This window comes from Kogia breviceps, chromosome 5 (assembly GCF_026419965.1).
Source record: "Kogia breviceps isolate mKogBre1 chromosome 5, mKogBre1 haplotype 1, whole genome shotgun sequence".
NCBI lineage: Eukaryota > Metazoa > Chordata > Mammalia > Artiodactyla > Physeteridae > Kogia > Kogia breviceps.
Window position 1 is genome coordinate 94,286,968 of NC_081314.1, and position 19,916 is coordinate 94,306,883.

The following is a 19,916-nucleotide window of genomic DNA, read 5'->3' on the forward strand; positions in this document are numbered from 1 at the left end:
TTCTTTTTTTGTCTTTATTTTCAGTTTTTGGCAGTGCCATGCAGCTTGTGGGATCTTAGTTCCCTGACTGGGTATTGAACCGGGGAACACGGTAGTGAAAGCCTGTGTCTTAATCACTGGACCACTGGGGAATTCCAGGTGTAATTCTTTTAGAATTGTGTTTCCCCAAATAGCGGTTGGCCTAAGAATTTCTAAATTATAATCTCAACACACAGTACCATCTACTAACACACAAATCACGGATTTTATCTTGCCCAGGATTAGATAGCTCTTAATTTAGAACTCAGTAATGTTACCTTCAATTACGCTGGGAAAAGGAAGATGATTCAATGAAATACTTGAATCAGGCAAACCTAAACTTGATTTCTGGTTCTTTCACTTACTGTGCCAAGCAAGTAACCAACACAATCTTATATACACTTTGGTCATCTATGAAATGGAGAACAATAAAATAATGGCTGTGTGGGGACTTCCCTGGTGGTCCAGTGGCTAAGACTCCATGCTTCCACTGTAGGGGGCACGGGTTTGATCCCTGGTCGGGGAACTAAGATCTCACAAGCCGTGTGGCATGGCCAAGAAAAAAAATTAATGATGATAATAATAATAATAGCTGTGAACCTTTAATCCCAGAATTAGTACAAAACAAATACTCAATGGACTTAAAATTTTTTTTTTATTTTATTATTTGCTGCATTGGGTCTTCATTGCTGTGCACGGGCTTTTTCTAGTTGCAGTGAGCGGGAGCTAGGCTTCTTTGCGGTGCACAGGCTTCTCATTGTCGTGGCTTTGCTTGTTGTGGAGCTAGGGCTCTAGGCACGCAGGCTTCAGTAGTTGTGGTGCACAGGCTCAGTAGTTGTGGCTCACGGGCTTATTTGTTCCGCGGCATGGGGCGTCTTCCCAAACTAGGGCTCAAGCCTGTGTCTGCTACATCGGCAGGTAGATTCTTAACCACTGAGCCACCAGGGAAGTCCCTCAATGGACTTTTTTTTTTTTTTTTTTTTTTTTTTTCGGTTCGCGAGCCTCTCACTGTCGTGGCCTCTCCCGTTGCGGAGCCCAGGCTCGGGACGCGCAGGCTCAGCGGCCATGGCTCACGGGCCCAGCCGCTCCGCGGCATGCGGGATCTTCCCAGACCGGGGCACGAACGCGTGTCCCCTGCATTGGCAGGCAGACTCTCAACCACTGCGCCACCAGGGAAGCCCTCCTCAATGGACTTTTAAAACTATTATTGTTAGTTGTTGGCAGATGGGAAGATTCCAGTTATTAGTAGTACTGATGGAAAACTGAAGTTTTAATAAGTTGAATAACTTGCTAAGAAATGAAACGTATATGGTAAAAGAAAACAGTTTTGCTTTCTTCAAGCCACTGGTTTGGCCCAGAATTCTGTTGTTTCCACAAGTTTCATCATTAAATCCTGTCACACATTTCCTTCAGAAGTCTCTAGCAACTTTTCTTTTTCCCTTGGAATTTTTCTGAAGGAATTTTCAACTTCCCAATGTCTCCGGAACCACACCCTCCGTAATAATGTTTAAAACCTCACAGGAAAGGGCCCGGAATGTTATTATGTATTCATTCATACAATAGTCACTCATGAATAAGAAAGTGTGCAAGCTTAGCTTATACAGGTTGTGGGGGAAGGAACAGAGGGGAGGAGAAAAGGAGAAGCGCTTACGGGTGCCGGAAGGAGGAGGAGCCTTTAAAAGAGCAATCTTGGGCCAGGGGCCATTTCAGAAGTAAGGAGAGTCTTTGTTTTATCAAGCTTGAGATTTCTGAGCATGGAGAGTGCAAAGAACACGGAGGTAAGTACAATCTGCATGGGTTTGCTTTTGTCTGTCTTTGTCAATCTTCGTGTTTCTCTTTCTCTTGGGTACACTTACTCCCTCTTTTGAGGAGAAAAGAAGGTCCCTTAGAATTTCCTTCCCTTCACTTGTTGAAAAAAAAAATCAAGTTCCTGGATATGATGGCTCCCTGGTATACTGGACCACATCCTTTAATTTCGCTTCTACAGACACCGGTTCGAGACCAAAATTGCTGCATCTGGATTCATCTTTTCTTAGGGTCGTTAGGGCCAAGGAACAATGGGAAACCAGACGTACTGAGGAGCACTGAGGACAGCAACTTAAGTCAGACAGGCTGTGGGGCTTTGTTGAGAAAAATTGAACCCCTCTGCCAGTGCAGCCTGACCGCTCTCGGGTTCTCTGTCCTAGAGCTAGGTCATTTTTTGCCCTCCCAATTTTAACTAAGACTTTGGGAAGCCCCAAAATGAGTGAGGTACAAAGTGAGCACTTTGTGTAAGTGTTATGCCAATGTGAGATTTGAATATGAATGTAAACCTGCTATAGAGATGTAAAAAATGTAATTCGTACTCCCTTCTTGGAGGTGATAGGAATTAGATTTGGGAGTAAATCTAGGATTTAATATTGATTTGGGGTTTAATTTCTATCGCAAGTGCCTACCTGTGTGTCCTTAGTTATGTAACCTCTGAGCCTCAGCTTCTGCATCTGAAAAACAAAATAATAGATTGTTGCTGGATTGCTGTGGGGATTAAAAGAAGGAAAATAAGGAGTCTGTGGTGTGGAACAATACCTGATGGAAACTATAGGCTCAAAAAATGTTTCCTTGTATCAAACAGCTTTGTTCTCACTGGTCTCTTGTTTCTTTTGGATTAACCAATATTTATTGAGTGCCTACAACCAGAGGGAAAGGAATTCTACCCTTGGGGAGCTTATAATCAAATGGAGTAACCGGCGTGGATCAAATCGCCCAAGCAAATGTAAAACTGCAACTGACAAGTGGTAGGAATGTGGCAACGTGCAGTAGATTTGTCTTGGTCTATAAAGTGGAGAAAAGGTTACCAGATGAACTAACACTTGAAGTGAGATGCAGAAAAAGGATTAAGGGTTTAAGAATATGAATATAAGGGAAGGTGGTGTGTGTGGAGCTGAGTGATATTCTTTCAGGCAAAGTAACTAGGTTGGAAAGGAAAGTAGTTTTGTGGCAGTAGCTTGGGGCAATAGTATGGGAACGGTTTATCTGGAAGAGGTAAAGGGGTGGGTATGGGGAAAGGGGGGGGAAATAGCCTTCCAGGTGAGGGATAATGGATATTGTGGGTGATATGTAAGGGCTTTCTCCAAAGCAGAGGCTAGTTTCTTCTATGACTTTTGTTTATATATATATACATATTTTTTAAAATGTCTTTTCTCGTACATTTTTTTTTTTTGGACCTTGCCGCCAAGGCTTGTGGGATCTTAATTCCCCAACCAGGGATTGAACCCTGGCCCTTGCAGTGAAAGTGCTGAGTGCTAACCACTGGACTGCCAGGGAATTCCCCTTTTCTCATACTTTCAGATTGGCCTTCCGCTTCTCTATCACTGCTTCCCTTTCTTATAAATAAACCTGAGTATTAAGCTGATACCCAGAAAAGAATCCATGTTGCCAGTGGAGTTCAATGATTATCTTGGTACCTTGGATGTGGGGTGTCATAAGTCAGGTAGTGTATGTGGTGGGCTGGACACCCAGAGGAGTGACTTTCTGGTTCCTCTATCCCCAGTGCAACTCCACAGAGAAGACAGAGGAAGAATATATGAGTTGCAAATTCACATGTACATCAGTAGATGCCAAAGAGGGACAGGGGGCTTCTGGTAAACCAGATATACTAGAAAACTCGGCAAAGGGGACCAGAAGAAAAAGATCTGTAAAAAATAACAGCGGTAAGAGATCTACAGTTCCTCAAATCCTATTTCCCTGGGTCTGAGAAGACTGAGGGATTTTTCTGAAAAAGTAGGGAAGAAATTTCAGTCCTGTATTCTGCAAATCCTACACTTCCTTCGAAGCCTAGTTTAAATCTCACCTCCTGGTTCTGATCATTATTTTGCCTACTCTAGATTCTGGGAGTTAAGGATCTTAATGTGCAATGATCTGGGGACAGAGACCTATAAATTCAAAATCCCATCCTTGAAACTCTACTTCCTGCCTTAAAAATATGAGGAAAGTACCTACCTTGCTGAGTTGCATTGAGGTCAGGGTGGAGGGTCAGTTGTAATTTACACAGAATAATTAGGTAAAGAGCCTACACTTCATCTGCCTGTAATGGGCACTCAGTCAAACCTAGTGACTATTAGCGTCAGTCTTTCCTGAATGGTGAGAGCGTGTGAGGTGCGGCAGGAGACCAGAGTGCTGCCCTAGTGGGGTGGGCTGCCAGAATTATGGGTATTAGTCATTGTGTAGCATTTCTGGGTGGCCTTATTTTGTTTTGTGGTGAGACGGCAAGGCATCGCCTAGTAGTTACGACCTCAGGTCTAAAACTTCTATCATTCCCTGCATCGCAAGTGCAAGCTCTAGGTCAACCTCCTCAGGGTCTGTGGTTTAGAGCTCTCACAAAAGAGCAAGTGTGCGTGAGTAGTGGGGAGTTTTAGGAAGTGAAAATACTGAGGGATTCAGAAATATTGTCAGTTTGAGTTTTGAGGTTCTATCCCTTGAAGGTTACGTGGTCTTTGGCAAGTCATTTAATTTTACGGTGGGGATTAGACTGTAAGAACTAAAAGCGATTGTACTTTTGACATTTTAAAAGGCTACACAAAAGTTAATTATTGCTAAGTTTTATCTCATTCTCCTTCAGCTTGCTGTCCACGAAAAATGCCACAATGTTGTGACACTGTGAAACCTCAGAAGAAGACGATGCCAATTCCTCCTTTACCTTCTATACTGCCGCCTGTCAATCTGATTCACAGGGATGTTGTGCGCGCTTGGTGCCAGCAGTTAAAGCTGAGCACCAAAGGCCCGGTGAGTGTCCAGGGTGGGAGTTGATGCTCTTGGGAGGAAGGCTACGAGCCTCAGTTGGATTATTAACTCATTTTTCTCTTGTCTTAGAAACTAGACGGATATAAACGACTCTGTGAACATGCCTATCCTCATCAAAAAGTGAGTAATTTGTAGGGAATTTGGCCACGTCGAAGGTGTAGTTATTCTCATCCGAATCACCTATTTTAGCGTCAAAAGGTGAGTAGAAGAATTGTCTTTAATCTTTTAAACCCTCTATGTAGAACATTCCTGCCACAGCCCAGGAGGCCAGGATCCTATCACTCTCGAGAAGAAAGTCAAAGATGGACAAGTTGGAACTACCTCTGGAATGTTCTGATGAAAAGATGTCTTCTGAAGTGGCTGCCCCTCCTGAGGAGGGAGCACCTACCCTTGAAGGAGCTCCTACTCTTCAGGAAATTGTATCAACTTCTGCCTCTGACCCGGGAGCTGTGTTTGCCTCTTGGAGTAGAATGACAGCCAGGTCCATGAACCTGGAGTCAACACAATCACAAGAAACCTGTGGTAAGCTCATTAGTAAGAACTGCTTCTGGTTCAGGTGGGAAAATGAGTTTAATTGATATTAACCTCTGATTAACTTCAGGGTATTATCAAAATCATCCGAAGACCTGGTGATTCCTGGGCCCCATCCACACATTTTTCTGGTTCAGGTCTGGGTAGGCCCTAGGAATTTACATTTCTAACAATCTCCCAGGCACGGCTAATCTGGGGACCACACTTTGAGAACCAGTGATCTAAATTAATGAGGTCATCAGAAGGGGATAGAAATCTGGCTTCATTTCTTTTCGCCTCCTTTAAAGAATTAAAAGTAAAAGCAGTCTCTAAAATCAACTGCCTGAGCTAAAGCCCTGGATCTTCTAGCATCTGTCAAGTAAGTGGCATCAACTGTTATTTAATCTAGTTCCCAGTTTGCTCGTGGTAATGCAGGTTAATAATAATACCTACCTCATGATGTTGTTGTGAGAGTTACAGGAGATAAAATTAGGACCATGAACTGGTTAGGACATTACAATGCCTGTTGAGACCCCTGTCCCCCTATTACTGGTAACCTCCCCCTCCCCTTAGGAGCAAAGCCTGGGGCCAGGCCCTGCCCACTGTTTGTTGCACATAGTGGGGTGTTGCTCCAGGATCTTGCTTCAGACATGTAAGATTCCCCCATCCATTAAACCATTGATGTCGCTAAAAAAAAAAAAAGAGTTGAGACCTCTGAACTTATTTTATGAGGGCCTTCCCAGACCACTCTGGTTTAGTCTTTCTATTGAAGGAAACCAGAACGTCACCCCAAAATATACCTCTTTGCCATAAAAATCTTGAGCTGAAGGCAATCAAAAAGCAGTAAACCCAAAAAAGCTCTCCCTTTTCGGCCTAAGGCAGGATTATCTATTCTCCTTTTGCTGGAGACAGACTTATCCACTGAAAGGGGGCACCAGAGCAACCAGCAAAGAAACCTCATCCATTAGTTTCCTCCCGTATATTTACCTTCCCACTGTTTGCCACCCTTGGGAGCCTAAAACTGCTTCCCTTTGTCCTGTCATTTCTTTGCAAATTGTATTGTTCTTTGTCAAAGATGTTACATAAGATGGAATTCTAAGCTGCCATTTTGAGCTAGTTTTTGCGTTTTTCCTGCAGTATGTGCACTGCATGAATTCATCAACTGTTTTTCCCTTGTTAGTCTCTTTGTTAGAGTCCCAGGTGAAAACCTAAGACGGGCAGAGGAAAAGCTTTGCCACCCTCCCAGCCACACTGTCATCTACCCACTTGCCTCTACACATCCAGATGTATGTTTTGTTTCTTTTAAAATATTTAACAGGAACTGTTTTTGCATTGTTTTCTAAAGGGGAACAGGGTAGAGTAAGTTAGGTTTCAGGGTTCATAACTGGGAGCTGGCGCTTGAGGAAGACAGTAGCATCAAAGGCCATGATGCAACCTCGAAGTTTAGTAGACTTTGGTCTTGCTATGCCCGTACTGAACCTCTCTTTCCTTCCCCAGGGGTCTGGTGGTGCGTGGTTCATGGTAGAGGTCTCCCTGCTAACAAAGAGGGCTGGGTTCATTTACAATTTCATGGCGGACAGGCTTGGGTGCCTGAAAAACGAAGGAGGGTGTCTGCGCTTTTCTTGCCGCCTGCGGGCAATCTTCCTCCCCCACACCTGGAGGACAACATGCTGTGCCCTGAGTGTGTGCACAGGTAACCACCTGGTACCCTCTACACACTAAAAGTGGGCATCTGGGTTTTAGTTGGGGGAAAGAGGAGATACATATTCATCTTAATTAGCCCTGTATTTCAAGCACAAGTTGTCAATAAAGATTTTCACAAAAAGTTTTACTTGAGTAAGTGTATTCCTAGGAGAAAGGGCATTTATATGTCAAGGCATAATGCTTCTACCTGGAGACCCATACTTTTGGAGCAGTAACCAATTGTATAATTACTGTATTACCTGTATACGCACTACACAGAAATAATGACTAGCAAAAAAACCCTCCTTTTAGGTGGCCTACGGTCTAAGGGGGATGACTGGTACGTAAACAACTGTATCACCATGTGATGACTGGTATCAAAGAAGAGGTTTCTTAATTTAAGGGAAGAATTGTCTAGACGGAAAGGAGGAAGTCAGAAAAACCTGGCTTCTACATAGTTTTTCAGTAATTACTTGAACACTGATAAGGAGAAGAGTTGCATTGGGTTGAGGACAGAGCTTCAAGGAACAGCAGTGTTTTAGGGTCATGTTAAAGGAGACAGAAAAGAAACAAGGAGAAAACCTGAAATATGAAATCAGTGGGGAGAATTTGCATGGGGAAATTGTCTTATAAAGAAGGTAGAGATAACATACTTGCTTGGAAAATATAAGGGATTCAAAGCGATAAAGAATATAGAGGGCTTTCCTGGTGGTGCAGTGGTTGAGAGTCCGCCTGCCGATGCAGGGGACACGGGTTCGTGCCCCGGTCCGGGAAGATCCCACATGCTGCGGAGCGGTTGGGCCCGTGAGCCATGGCCGCTGAGCCTACGCGTCCGGAGCCTGTGCTCCGCAACGGGAGAGTCCACAGCAGTGAGAGGCCTGCATACCGAAAAAAAATATATATATATATAGATAATTTGGGGATGGTTGAATAAGGGGAGGAGAGAAAGAGAGGCTACAATTGGAGGTATTTTCTGAAAGATACAAATGGAGAAGGGGAGCAGTAGGATGCTTGGAGGGGATTGCCATGTGTTTTCTGTTAAATTGGGCCAAGTGTGTTTCCGGGCTTAGCTTGGGAGAGGGGCCTGCAGAGCAGGAAGAGGGAAAGAAGCCCATCCCTCTGAATAGACGGGCTTGGAGCAGCCCAGACTTGGCTCCCAGGGATCCATCTCCTCACCCTGTAATTGTCCAGGAATCATCCTGGGTTTCATCCCGAGCTCTCTGTTGGCCTGCTGGGGACCCACTTTTGGCGTCATGATGACTGAACACCAGAGATCTAGGGCAGCTGGCAGAGGATAGAAGCCTCAGTGGGGCAGGGTTGGGGGTAGCTCAAGCTGTGGGATCTTAGTTCCCTGACCAGGGATTGAACCTGGGGCTATGGCAGTAGTGAAAGAACTGAGTCCTAACCACTGGACCACCAGGGAAGTCCCAAGGGCAATTTTATTGGCATTCCAGGAGTGGGTTTCTTGGTTATTTTCAAGAATGCAATTTGATATTTTTCGTCTTGATTCTAAAACATTTCATTTGCTTTTTAGGAATAAAGTATTAATGAAAAGTCTGCAGTGAGATCACAATACCAGTAAAAAGGGTACAGCTATGATTATAATTAATGAGAGAGAAGTGACTACAAATCAACTCCATGGTGATATTTGACAGCTTAACTCTGGGCCACTCTGCGCTCTCCATGCTTCCTGCTTACAGGGTTGCATGAAAAAAAAAGCCTGTGAACTGCCAGAAGTGGAAGTGGCTATCTCTCCAAAGATTCCCAGCCCTAAGGGAGCAGACGAGAAAGGAGATGGGGACATTTTTAAAATGCTAATTCAATGAATGGAATTAATTTACTTGAAAGTGCCTCAAGTAAATTTCTACATTGGGAAAGATGGGGCTTATAGGCAAAAGTTCAAATTTGGTTATGTACACCTTAACCAAGTATTCAAACTTATCACCAGGAATGGTAAGAGCAGCAATGTGTTTCCTGATGTGATACGATATATCACTGATAATATTCTTGCCCCAAAGAATCTATTCACAAGGAAGCAATCAGTCCTGATAATGCCTCTTGTCTCCGTATAATTAAGTGAGCTTACCTTGTTTTGGGTAGCAGTTACTTAGATGCACCCATATGTAAATATTCACAGAGCTATGCACTTAAGATGTCTGTATTTTACTTATATGTAAATTATTAAGTGTCCTACATTGAATGATAAATTATAGTGCCTCTAGTAAAAAGGCAACTAGAAAATTTTGAAATTAAAGCTTTTATTTTAAAACAAAATTCTCAATTGTTTATGTGAAATGATCCTTTTGAAATATGTCAGATCATGACACTGCTCAAAACCCTTCCATGGATCCCATTCAGGGAAAACCAAAGTCATTGTAATGACCTCCAAGACCTTAACTAAAGTGCATTCTACCCCGTGCCCCTTCATCTCCTGCCTCATCTCCAACACCCTGCCTTTGCTGGTCCTTGACCATGCCTCACACGCTCTTACCTCAGGGCCTTGTCACTGACTGGAATGCTCTTTTCCCCACGTCAATATGGTAAACTTTCTTTTAATTCTTTCTTCGAATGCCACTTTGTCAAAAAGGCATACTCTGACCCCCTATTTAAAATCACAAGCTGTTTCTCCAGCCCTATAAGCACCCTGGGTCCCGATTTCTATTTTTCCATAACACTTGTCGCCTCTAACATGTTAATTTGTCATTTATTGTTTGTCTTCCCCTAACAATACAAAAGGATTTCTGGGGGACTTCCCTGGTGGTGCAGTGGATAAGAATCTGCCTGCCAGTGCTGGGGACACAGGTTCAAGCCGTGGTCCGGGAAGATCCCACATGCCGTGGAGCAACCAAGTCCGTGCGCCACAACTACTGAGCCTGCACTCTAGAGCCCATGAGCCACAACTAGTGAGCCTACGTGCCACAACTTCTGAAGCCCGTGTGCCTAGAGCCCGTGCTCCGCAACAAGAGAAGCCACCACAATGAGAAGCCCGCGCACCGTGATGAAGAATAGCCCCCGCTCGCCACAACTAGAAAAAGCCTGCACACAGCAATGACCCAACACAGCCAAAAATAAAAATAATTTTTTTTTAAGAAAAGGGTTTCTGTCGGTTTTGTGCACTTAGGTATCACAACCTCTTAGAACAGCCTGACACATAGTTGGTACTCAATAAATGTTTATTTAATGGATGATGAATGAGAAGGTATGAAGTGAATTATAAAAGGAGATGGATTACAAGTTTCTTAGAAACCAATATTAAAGAATAGACCTCTGTCCTATCTATATTCTCTAGGAAAATAAATTGCTTTGAGTTACCTTTTGGAAAGAAAATACTTCTCTGTTGTAACACGCAGTATTCTGTTTTCTAGTTCCGCCATAAATCTCATAGTTTAATTTCCTCCAAAATACAATTTTGGAAGGTGTCTAGTAAATTCTTTTAAAACTGTTTAGCAGGGGCTTCCCTGGTGGCGCAGTGGTTGAGAGTCCTCCTGCCAATGCAGGAGACATGGGTTCGTGCCCCGGTCCAGGAAGATCCCACATGCCGCGGAGCGGCTGGGCCCGTGAGCCATGGCCGCTGAGCCTGCGCGTCCGGAGCCTGCGCTCCGCAACGGGAGAGGCCACAACAGTAAGAGGCCCGCGTACCGCAAAAAAAAAAAAAAAAAGCAGGATTTGTGTTTCCTCCATGAGCCACCCTCCTGTTTTAGAATATGAAGGGCCGAAGTGTTAAGAATGGCAGTAATCACCCAGTATTTCAATCAGCCTTACCTGAAGGATATAGCTAAAATTGTATTTCTTGAAAGAAGAGGAAAAAGAACTTCCATTACTAAGGGGTAGACATATCAGATGGCAAAAGATGAAGTAAATGGGTCCAGAAGACACTTCTCTTTAGAAGAATTAACTTGAGTCATCTTTTGTTCCTGGCCAGGAAAACCTAGATTGGAATGGCCTGAAGGAGGTAAATCACTCCAAAAGACGTTCCTTTTCATTTCTGAGTCCACTACTTAAAGGGACAGATTTCTCTGAGAAAGAGTTTTGAGCTGACATCAGATTGAATGGCAAATAAGAATTAAAAAAGGAGAAGAAAGGACATTCCAGCCAGTAGAAAGGGTTGTGAGGCTCCTGAGGTGGGAAACAAGAAAACTGAAAGGCCAGTGTGTTGAGAGTTCAGAACCAGGGAACTGGTTGAGAGTGGAAAGGAATGGAAGCCCAGACAAGAGAAATCCTTTGTTTTGCCTTTATCTTAAAAAATAGGGGCTTCCCTGGTGGCGCAGTGGTTGAGAGTCCGCCTGCCGATGCAGGGGACACAGGTTCGTGCCCCGGTCCGGGAAAATCCCACATGCCGCGGAGCGGCTGGGCCCGTGAGCCATGGCTGCTGAGCCTGCACGTCCGGAGCCTGTGCTGCACAACGGGAGAGGCCACAACAGTGAGAGGCCGTGTACCGCAAAAAAAAAAAAAAAAAAAAAATAGAGGGAAGCACTGGGAGTTCAAGGGGCTGGGCTGAAATGTTAGACTTGAATTTTGCAAACATGATTTGCCTCTAGTGTAGAAGAAGGACCAGAGGAAGAGGGTGTGAATTAGAGGAGACCAGTTAGGAGTTATTTATCTCTAGCAAGAGATGTTGGCAGCTTAGACTAGTGTGGATGGAGGTAAGCTGTAATGGGACGAGATATTGGGGGGAGGATAATAGAAAGTAAGGAAAAAGTGATTCTAAAACTGATGTCTGTCAACAAATTACCACTTCCATTGTTTAATTTTTTAGTCTCTTCATCATTTTTTTAAAAAATTTATTTTCTATTGGAGTATAGTTGATTAACAACATTGTATTCTCTTCATCATCTTTTATATTAAAAACCATTTGGTAATCAAGATAAGTAAGAAGAGGAACAGTCCACCTACCCAAAGTAAATAAGATGCCACTTCTTTATCCAACTAACCCATGGGGTGGGAGTGGCCAGAATCTCCTGTAAGGGGCAAAGAGAAAATTCTGTGGTGATGGAAATATTTTCTGTCTCGACTAGGGAATTGCCTACTATTTTTCAAAACTTATCAAACTGTACACTTAAGATCTGTGTATTTTGGGACTTCCCTGGCAGATCCAGTGGTTAAGACTTTGCCTTCCAGTGCAGCGGGGTGTGGGTTTGATCCCTGGTTGGGGAGCTAAGATCCCACATGCCTCATGGTCAAAAATCAAAACATAAAACAGAAGCAGTATTGTAACAAATTCAATAAAGACTTTAAAAAATGGTCCACATTAAAAAAAAAAAATCTGTGTATTTTACTGTAAATTTTACCTCAAAGTAAAAAAAAAAGGTTTAGTTTGGAGATCAAAGAGGAAATTGCGTCTGTCACATGACTCTACTCCTAGGATTTGTATACAGAGGCCTCAGAGTAGAGTTTGAGGAGGTCCTGTTTTTTCTCATGATGGATGACAAGGAGGAGTGCCCCAATACATTCGGGAGATTTATAACACTGAGAAGGCTTATAGAAGAAGTTCACAGAGACTGGACAAGATTTCCTCAGCAACTCAGAACTCCTGCAGCTCTAACACTGGAAAATGAAGGTCAGAACTTGATTTTTTCTGGTCTTCCCGCAAAGCCCTGATTAAATCTTCTCTGATAACTTTATTTGATATATTCCCTTTTTTTTTTTTTTTTTTGGCCGCACAGAGCAGCATGGGGGATCTTAGTTCCCAGACCAGCAATTAAACCCATGCCCCCTGCAGTGGAAGCACAGAGTCTTAGCCACTGGACCACCAGGGAAGTCTCTATATTTCAATTCTTAAAACTACAACGTGTTTTTATCCATACTGGATTGGAAGTCACCACTTATTTCTTACTGTTAAGAAACACAAGAGCCCAAGCGTTGTCTTTTTTTTTTTTTTTTTAATGGTATGCGGGCCTCTTACTGTTGTGGCCTCTCCCGTTGCGGAGCACAGGCTCCGGACGCGCAGGCTCAGTGGCCATGGCTCACGGGCCCAGCCGCTCCGCGGCATGTGGGATCCTCCCGGACCGGGGCACGAACCCGTGTCCCCTGCATGGGCAGGCAGACTCTGAAGCACCGCGCCACCAGGGAAGCCCAGTTCACTTGATTTTTAAAATGAAGGTAACAACTCACACTTGCGAGGTTGCTAGGTTGAAAAAAGTAATGTATGTAAAACAATTACGTTAGGAAAGTGATAGGCACTCAGCCAAGAGTAACTGCTGTAATTTCTACTATGTTTTGTCTCTATTTTTATTTTCTGCACTGAGCTGATATGTAATTACCAAGCACTTATTAGCCATTTCAAAGCTGTGTGGCTTTGGGAATTTAATTAATCTCTCCAGCCTTAGTCAGGTTTATTGAACATATAGGTTTATTTACATACAGTGAAATTCACCCATTTTAATGTATAATCCTCTGAATTTTTTTTTTTTTTTGCGGTACGCGGGCCTCTCACTGTTGTGGCCACTCCCGTTGCGGAGCACAGGCTCCGGACGCGCAGGCTCAGCGGCCATGGCTCATGGGCCCAGCCGCTCCGCGGCATGTGGGATCTTCCCGGACCGGGGCACGAACCCGTGTCCCCTGCATCGGCAGGCGGACTCTCAACCACTGCTCCACCAGGGAAGCCCCTAATCCTTTGAATTTTGATAAACGCATGCAGCCATGTAACTACCATCAGCTAGAACTTCCATTGCTCCAGAAAATTCCTTCTTGCCTCTTTGTAGTTAACTCCTTTCTCCTCCTCAACTCCTGTAAACCAAAGATCTATTTTCTGTTCCTATAATTTCATCTTTTCCAGGATGTCTTATAAATGGAATGAGTCTGGGTTCTTTAATTTAGTATAAGGCACTTGAGGTTGACTCATATTTTTGAATGTATCACCAGTTTGTTCCTTTTTATTGAGGAACAGTAGTATTCCATTGTGTGGATATTCCATGTTTGTTTATCCATTGAGGGAGACCAGAATATGCCACCCCAGAATGTGGCTTTGGCATACGGATTATTATGAGCTGAAGACAAGCAGGGACCAGCAGATTCAGAAAGAGCTTTTTACCTTCCCCTTAACTGCCTCAAAGAATTTAGATAGAGGACCTATACTAGGAAGAAAGCTATTACTAGAGATAATATTTTATATAAGAAAGACTTATTAACAGGACTTCCCCAGCAGTCCAGTGGTTAAGACTCCACGCTCTCAATACAGAGGGCACAGGTTTGATCCCTGGTCAGGGAACTAAGATCCTGCATGATGCATGACATGATCAAAAAAAAAAAAAGACTTATCTACATGGCAGACCACACATTTGTTTACCAAACATTTGCTCTTCTCATCTTCCTGAGAACTGTCTTCCTCCCCTTTGAAGCCCCAGACCCCTACCCCTTCTCTTTAGCTTGGGATGGTATATACGCCTCAGTTACCTGACTGCCAGGGAGTCCACATATTTTTATGGGGCTCCCACACATACAAAATTTGATTTTCTCCTGTTAATTTGTCTCATGTCAATTTAATTATTAGACCGGCCAAACTACCTAGAAAAGAAGAGTTTTCTGCTCCTACACCATTCACCAGTTGAAGGATATTTGGTTATTTCTAGGTTTTGTTGATTATAAATAAGCCCTCTATAAACCATCATATACAGTTTTTTGTGTGTACATTCAAGTTTCACTCATTTGGGGGTAAATATCTAAGGAGGGAGATTGCTGAGTCATATATTAAGTATGATTAGCTATACAAGAAACTCTCACACAGTTTTCCAAAATAGTGGTAACATATTGCATTCTCACCAGAAACGTATGATATCCTCATCAACACTTGATATGATCAGACTTTAATTTTAGCTATTCTAATAGGTGTATAGTGGTATCTTAATTGTGGTATTAATTTGCCCCCCATATAGCTTCTTGATGGAGTGGCTGTTAAAGTATTTTGCTCTTTTTTTTGGCAGCGGGGTTGAGGGGGGAATTGTTTTCTTATTATTGAGCTTGAGGAGTTCTTTATATATAAATTTAGAATCAGCATGTCACCTTTTGCAGCAAAAATCCTACAGGGACTTTGATGAGTTTTCTGGGTCAATGAGTAATGGGAAAAGCAGCTTGTTGCAGGTCCAACAGGAGAGACTAACTCTAGAAAAATGATATTTGGTATTGTGTTGTAATGTTTTAGGGATAGTTATGTTTCTTGCAAGAAGAATGCATGTATGTTCCTCTGTAAGAAAATATCTAGCCTTAAGTAGAATGCAGTGTGTAAGGAGTTCTGCAAAGTAGCAGAAGGCAATAATGGAATGCAGGTGGGTTGTATGTAGTGTGGAAGGTATTAGGAAATGAAGATAACAGTCAACTGTGTTAAATTCTAAGACTTCATTGCCCTAGATGGTTAATATAACTCAACTACAATCTAATGCAATGATCTGACCTGTGAGTGGGGACTATAGAAACAAAAAAGAAGACACACATGTATGTTGGGCAAAGTGTTAATGACCTGCAAAGATTAAGGAAGTAAGAAGTCTAAGACCTAGGTTTGAGACCAGATGTGCTATTTTAGTAGACGGTTGATATTGAGTATCTGTTACCTAAATAGCAGTGATCATAATATTTATCTCACAGGATTATAAGAATTAATGAGATAATATATATAATATACTTCATATATTGACAGTCTACGCAAATGCTATTTATGACTATTTTATTAAACTCTTAGCTTCTGTTCTTCAATGTTAAGTTGCCCCAAATAGAATACTTCCCTAGCCAAGCAGTCTGCCTCCTGTGGATGGGCTATCTTGAACACTTTGGGGTAGTTGGTGCCAACAACATAATTTGAGTAGTGATAGCAAGGTTAGTAAACTGGGAATTTGTACTGCTCAGAACAAAGACGGGAATGTGAATCCTTTTATTAACTTTTATTTCCCTCTTATTCTCTCCAGAAAAAATAAACAATTTATGAGAGATTGTGTAAACATGCATTTTTTACAAAGTCACTTGTTAGAAAGACATTAATGCTACAAAATCATAATTCTTACATTGAATCATTTTGCCTAATTTTGGTATAAAGCAAGGCCAGAGAAAGCAGACAGATAGAGAAGGGGAGGATATTATTCTTAGTGTCTACTACCATACATTACTCTCTCCATACTCTATTTTGAACTATTGAGATAAACAATGTTCATCTTTTAAAAAATGGTAGTAGTACCTTACTTTTGAACACTGATCATGAGACCTGTTTGCAGAATATGCTCACCTCAGCAGAAATGGTCCAGAAATTGTCACATTTGAGAGGAGAACAGATATTATCCAGATACAACTGGAAGGAAAAAAAAAATATATATATATATATATATATATATATATATATATATATATATCAACTTAAACCAACCCCTCCCCACCAAAAAAAGAGAGAGAGAGAGAGCAAGAGAGAGAGAGACCTGGTATTAGCTAGTCCAGCAATGCCTCAGCGCATTGCAGTGGCCACTACCCTTGACATGGCTAAAAGATTTGTGATAAATAACTCAGACAAAGGGACTGTACAACTATTATGTTCAAGAAAAGGTTCAAGATCAGACAACTCTATTGTAGTTGCCCTAGCTATTTTTACTGCCACTTCTGAGTCCTGGACCCAGAAAGTCTCTGGTAAGACTGATAATAGTGCTGGTCAGGAAGAGGTAAGAAGCTCAATTTTAAACAGCTTCAAATGGAAATAAAGTGATGGAACAAGCCACTTACCATTTAACAGTCCATAGGTTGGGAAATATTTTTCCATAAAGCTTCTCTCCACTTGCGGCAGCTCACTTACTACGGGCAGATGTCAACGTCTTTCCTGAATTGATTTCTAAGCCAAGTGATTTGGCCCCTGCTCTTTCCCCATCATTGAGTGTAATTATAATTTCAGAGGGAAGAATAAAGTGTTGATGTGCTCAGACCAGGAATGCCCCAACCTAAGCATACTCTATTTCTCTTCCCTTTCTTCAAGGCATTCAAGCAAAGGGAGTATAGCATTATGGTGTGGAGATCATGCAAATGTGCCTTTCAACTCTGTACTGCAGGTCACTGGCCCCATTTTTAACACCACTGCTGTGAAGTTCACACCTATGCTATAACTCCCATCTGCTCTTTCCAGCCACTAAGTGTAGCAGGGATTCTAAAGCAGAGGCATTCTTATTGCTTAGACTCAATGACTCTTCATCAGCCTTGCTGAAACTTTCTTAGAACTGCACTGCAGTTCAAGACTCTTCCTACCCATACTCCCTTCCTTCTCCTTCACAGGGGTCAGACCTACATCATGGTCTGACAACTCTCCCAGTCTTCCAGCTCCCTTCTTACTTTCATTCGCAGTTATTTTCTATATCGAATCTCTTGCATACCTAATCCCTTCTTGCCATCTGCTTCTTGGAACCTATGAACAAATACATATCATGCCAGGAGCAGTCAGGAAAAACCAGGTAATAAGATGAGATTCTGGAACTGGCTCACTGACCTGCTGGTGAACACAAAAGGAGAACATTCTGAGTGCCATATGGGGGATGGATAATCCCTGGCCCACGATGGTGGTCCAATTGCTAAAGATTTTACTGGAGGTGATCTGGGAAAATGTCCTTTGTGGAGGGGAATGCCCTCACAAATGCAGTAATTCAGGCATTTGGAAAATATAGGTGTAAAAGGAACTACAAAGTTAGTGGAGTTGGCTGGTTACTTGTAAGTCATATTAATGTCCATCAGTAGGATAATGAGAAACTGAAGGCCATTAACAAGCATTGGAAGATGAAGTGTGAGATGTGAGAGCCAAACAGCCCCTAGTAATTTACAGAGGCCCACATCTCCTGCTGTTAGATGAATGGACACAGCAAACAGAAGCTCTCATAGTTGAAGTTGCAGAGCTAGAGACTTAAAATTTTAGCCGAGGCAGGTCTGTCATGCTAAAGTCAGCAACCTGATTGGGAAAATCTTGGACCCTGAAACATCAGGTGGGGGTATGGGAGTGGGTGCCCCTGAGAGTGTCAGCTCTGTAGGGTCCTGTGAATTCTCAGACTTTACAGAGCTGGTCCGTGGTTCCCTAGTAAGAACTAACACTACCTGTATGCTGGAGGATGCTGCACAGGCCCCACTCCCAAAAGGTAACAGTGACAGGTACTCCCCTCAAAAGTTCCTCCATACTCCTCTCCCAGCTACTGGGCCAATAACTGAGAATTACATTCCAGCATAACCCAGCTGAGGAAGTGATGGGTCTGGCAAGGGAGGACAGAGAATATCCACCAAAGGATCCGGAGACATTAGCCAGCATGTTCTGGCAGGAGCTAGGGAAATAATTCTTGTGTTAGGTTTTAAAAGCAACTGACCAAAAGGACTGGGATACAACATTAGATAAGAAAGAATTTATTGTCTTGGAGGGATATTTTCTCTTTGCACGGGATTCAATATACTAGCAAGGATCCCAGGAGATGGGACAAATTCACTGCGAGGATGATTCTTAGAGGCCCAAGGCAAGTGACAGCCAACACTGAGCAAAGTATAAATGCCCAAGCTGCCCTGGCAGAGGGTAGAGGAGGGAATAAAGAAGCTGAGGAAAGTGAATCTGCAGGGATGGACAAGTTATGTGAGGGCAGACACCTACCAGAGAATGTTCCTCAGGAGGGCCCAGCATTCACCAAGGCCAGCAGGAACATGCTGGAGAAGGGAGCACCAGTATTGCTGAGACAAGGCTGATGGTAGGTGAGGCAGTCACAGAGTTGGGCTTGTTAATGTCATTCTGGGGATTATGGTCCCTGAGGTAAACGAGTCATATGGTGACACTTAACCAGCAGAAACAAGGAGGCTGCAATTACCAGGAGGGTTGGAGGGCAGCCAAGGGGGCTAGATTCACAGGGGGCTGTGGAGATGGTTAGTAGCACATGACAGCTAGGGGCAAAGTAGATGGGCAGCCAACAAGGATGCTGCTTCTTCTTTTTTTAAATGTGGAAGTAAACAATTACTTGTATTTAAAATTTTTCCAGTTTTATTGAGATATAATTGACATGTAACATTGTACAAGTTTGAGGTGTACAACATAATGATTTAATACATGTATCTATTATGAAAAAGGATGCTTCTTAACAGCTACAGTCAAAGTCAAGGATAGAGGAGCAGGAGGCTGAGGGCAGTCATTCTAGTAAGAAGTCACCATCTCTTGCTTAGCTCCCAGACCTGAGCTGATTTTCAGATCCAGAACCCACTAGGAGATGAGATGGCGGCTTCCTGTGAAGAAGGACCCTGTAACCACCATAACAAGTATTTCTTATAATTATTCCCCCTGTCTTTCTCCAAAGGGATATATAGGCATTTAATGATGTGACTGTACACTGGAAAACAGAAATGAGACATTTTCAAGACTATTGGACACAGGATCTGTGTTGACTTTGATACCCCAATTATCATCATGACCCCCTTTTTGTTAGGTTGGGGGCTTAAAGGAGCCCCGTAATAGCTGAGTCCTGGCTAAAATCTAGCTCCAGAAGGCCCACTGTTTGTTTTTTTTGTTTTTTTTTTTTGTGGTACGTGGGCCTCTCACTGTTGTGGCCTCTCCCGTTGCGGAGCACAGGCTCCGGACGCACAGGCTCAGCGGCTATGGCTCACGGGCCCAGCCGCTCCGCAGCATGTGGGATCTTCCTGGACCGGGGCACGAACCCGTGTCCCCTGCATCGGCAGACGGACTCCCAACCACTGCACCACCAGGGAAGCCCAGACCCACTGTTTTTATGAAGACACCCAGGAATCATTTTCTCAGTCTCTGAATGTATAATTGGAATTGATATACTTGACAGATGAAGTAACCATGACATTGGGTCCTTGGCCTGTGGGGTAAGAGCTATCACAGTGGGGACACCAATTCTAAACCTCTAAAACTGCTTCCTGTGACTTCCCTGGTGGTCCAGTGGTTAAGACTCTGCAGTTCCACTGCAAGGGGAGCAGGTTCGATCCCTGGT

At 43.1% G+C, this 19,916-nt stretch overlaps 1 protein-coding gene across 1 annotated transcript; it reads left to right on the top strand.

Annotated features, from left to right (window-relative positions):
- The first annotated feature begins 1,772 nt into the window (after window positions 1–1,772).
- On the top strand, window positions 1,773–8,555 carry DPPA4 (developmental pluripotency associated 4). The gene is made up of 7 exons (XM_059063631.1): window positions 1,773–1,796; window positions 3,548–3,707; window positions 4,616–4,779; window positions 4,867–4,917; window positions 5,040–5,319; window positions 6,805–7,000; window positions 8,525–8,555. Exons 1-7 carry the CDS (start codon window positions 1,773–1,775, stop codon window positions 8,553–8,555), a joined length of 906 nt encoding a protein of 301 aa, XP_058919614.1.
- The last annotated feature ends 11,361 nt before the right edge of the window (window positions 8,556–19,916 follow it).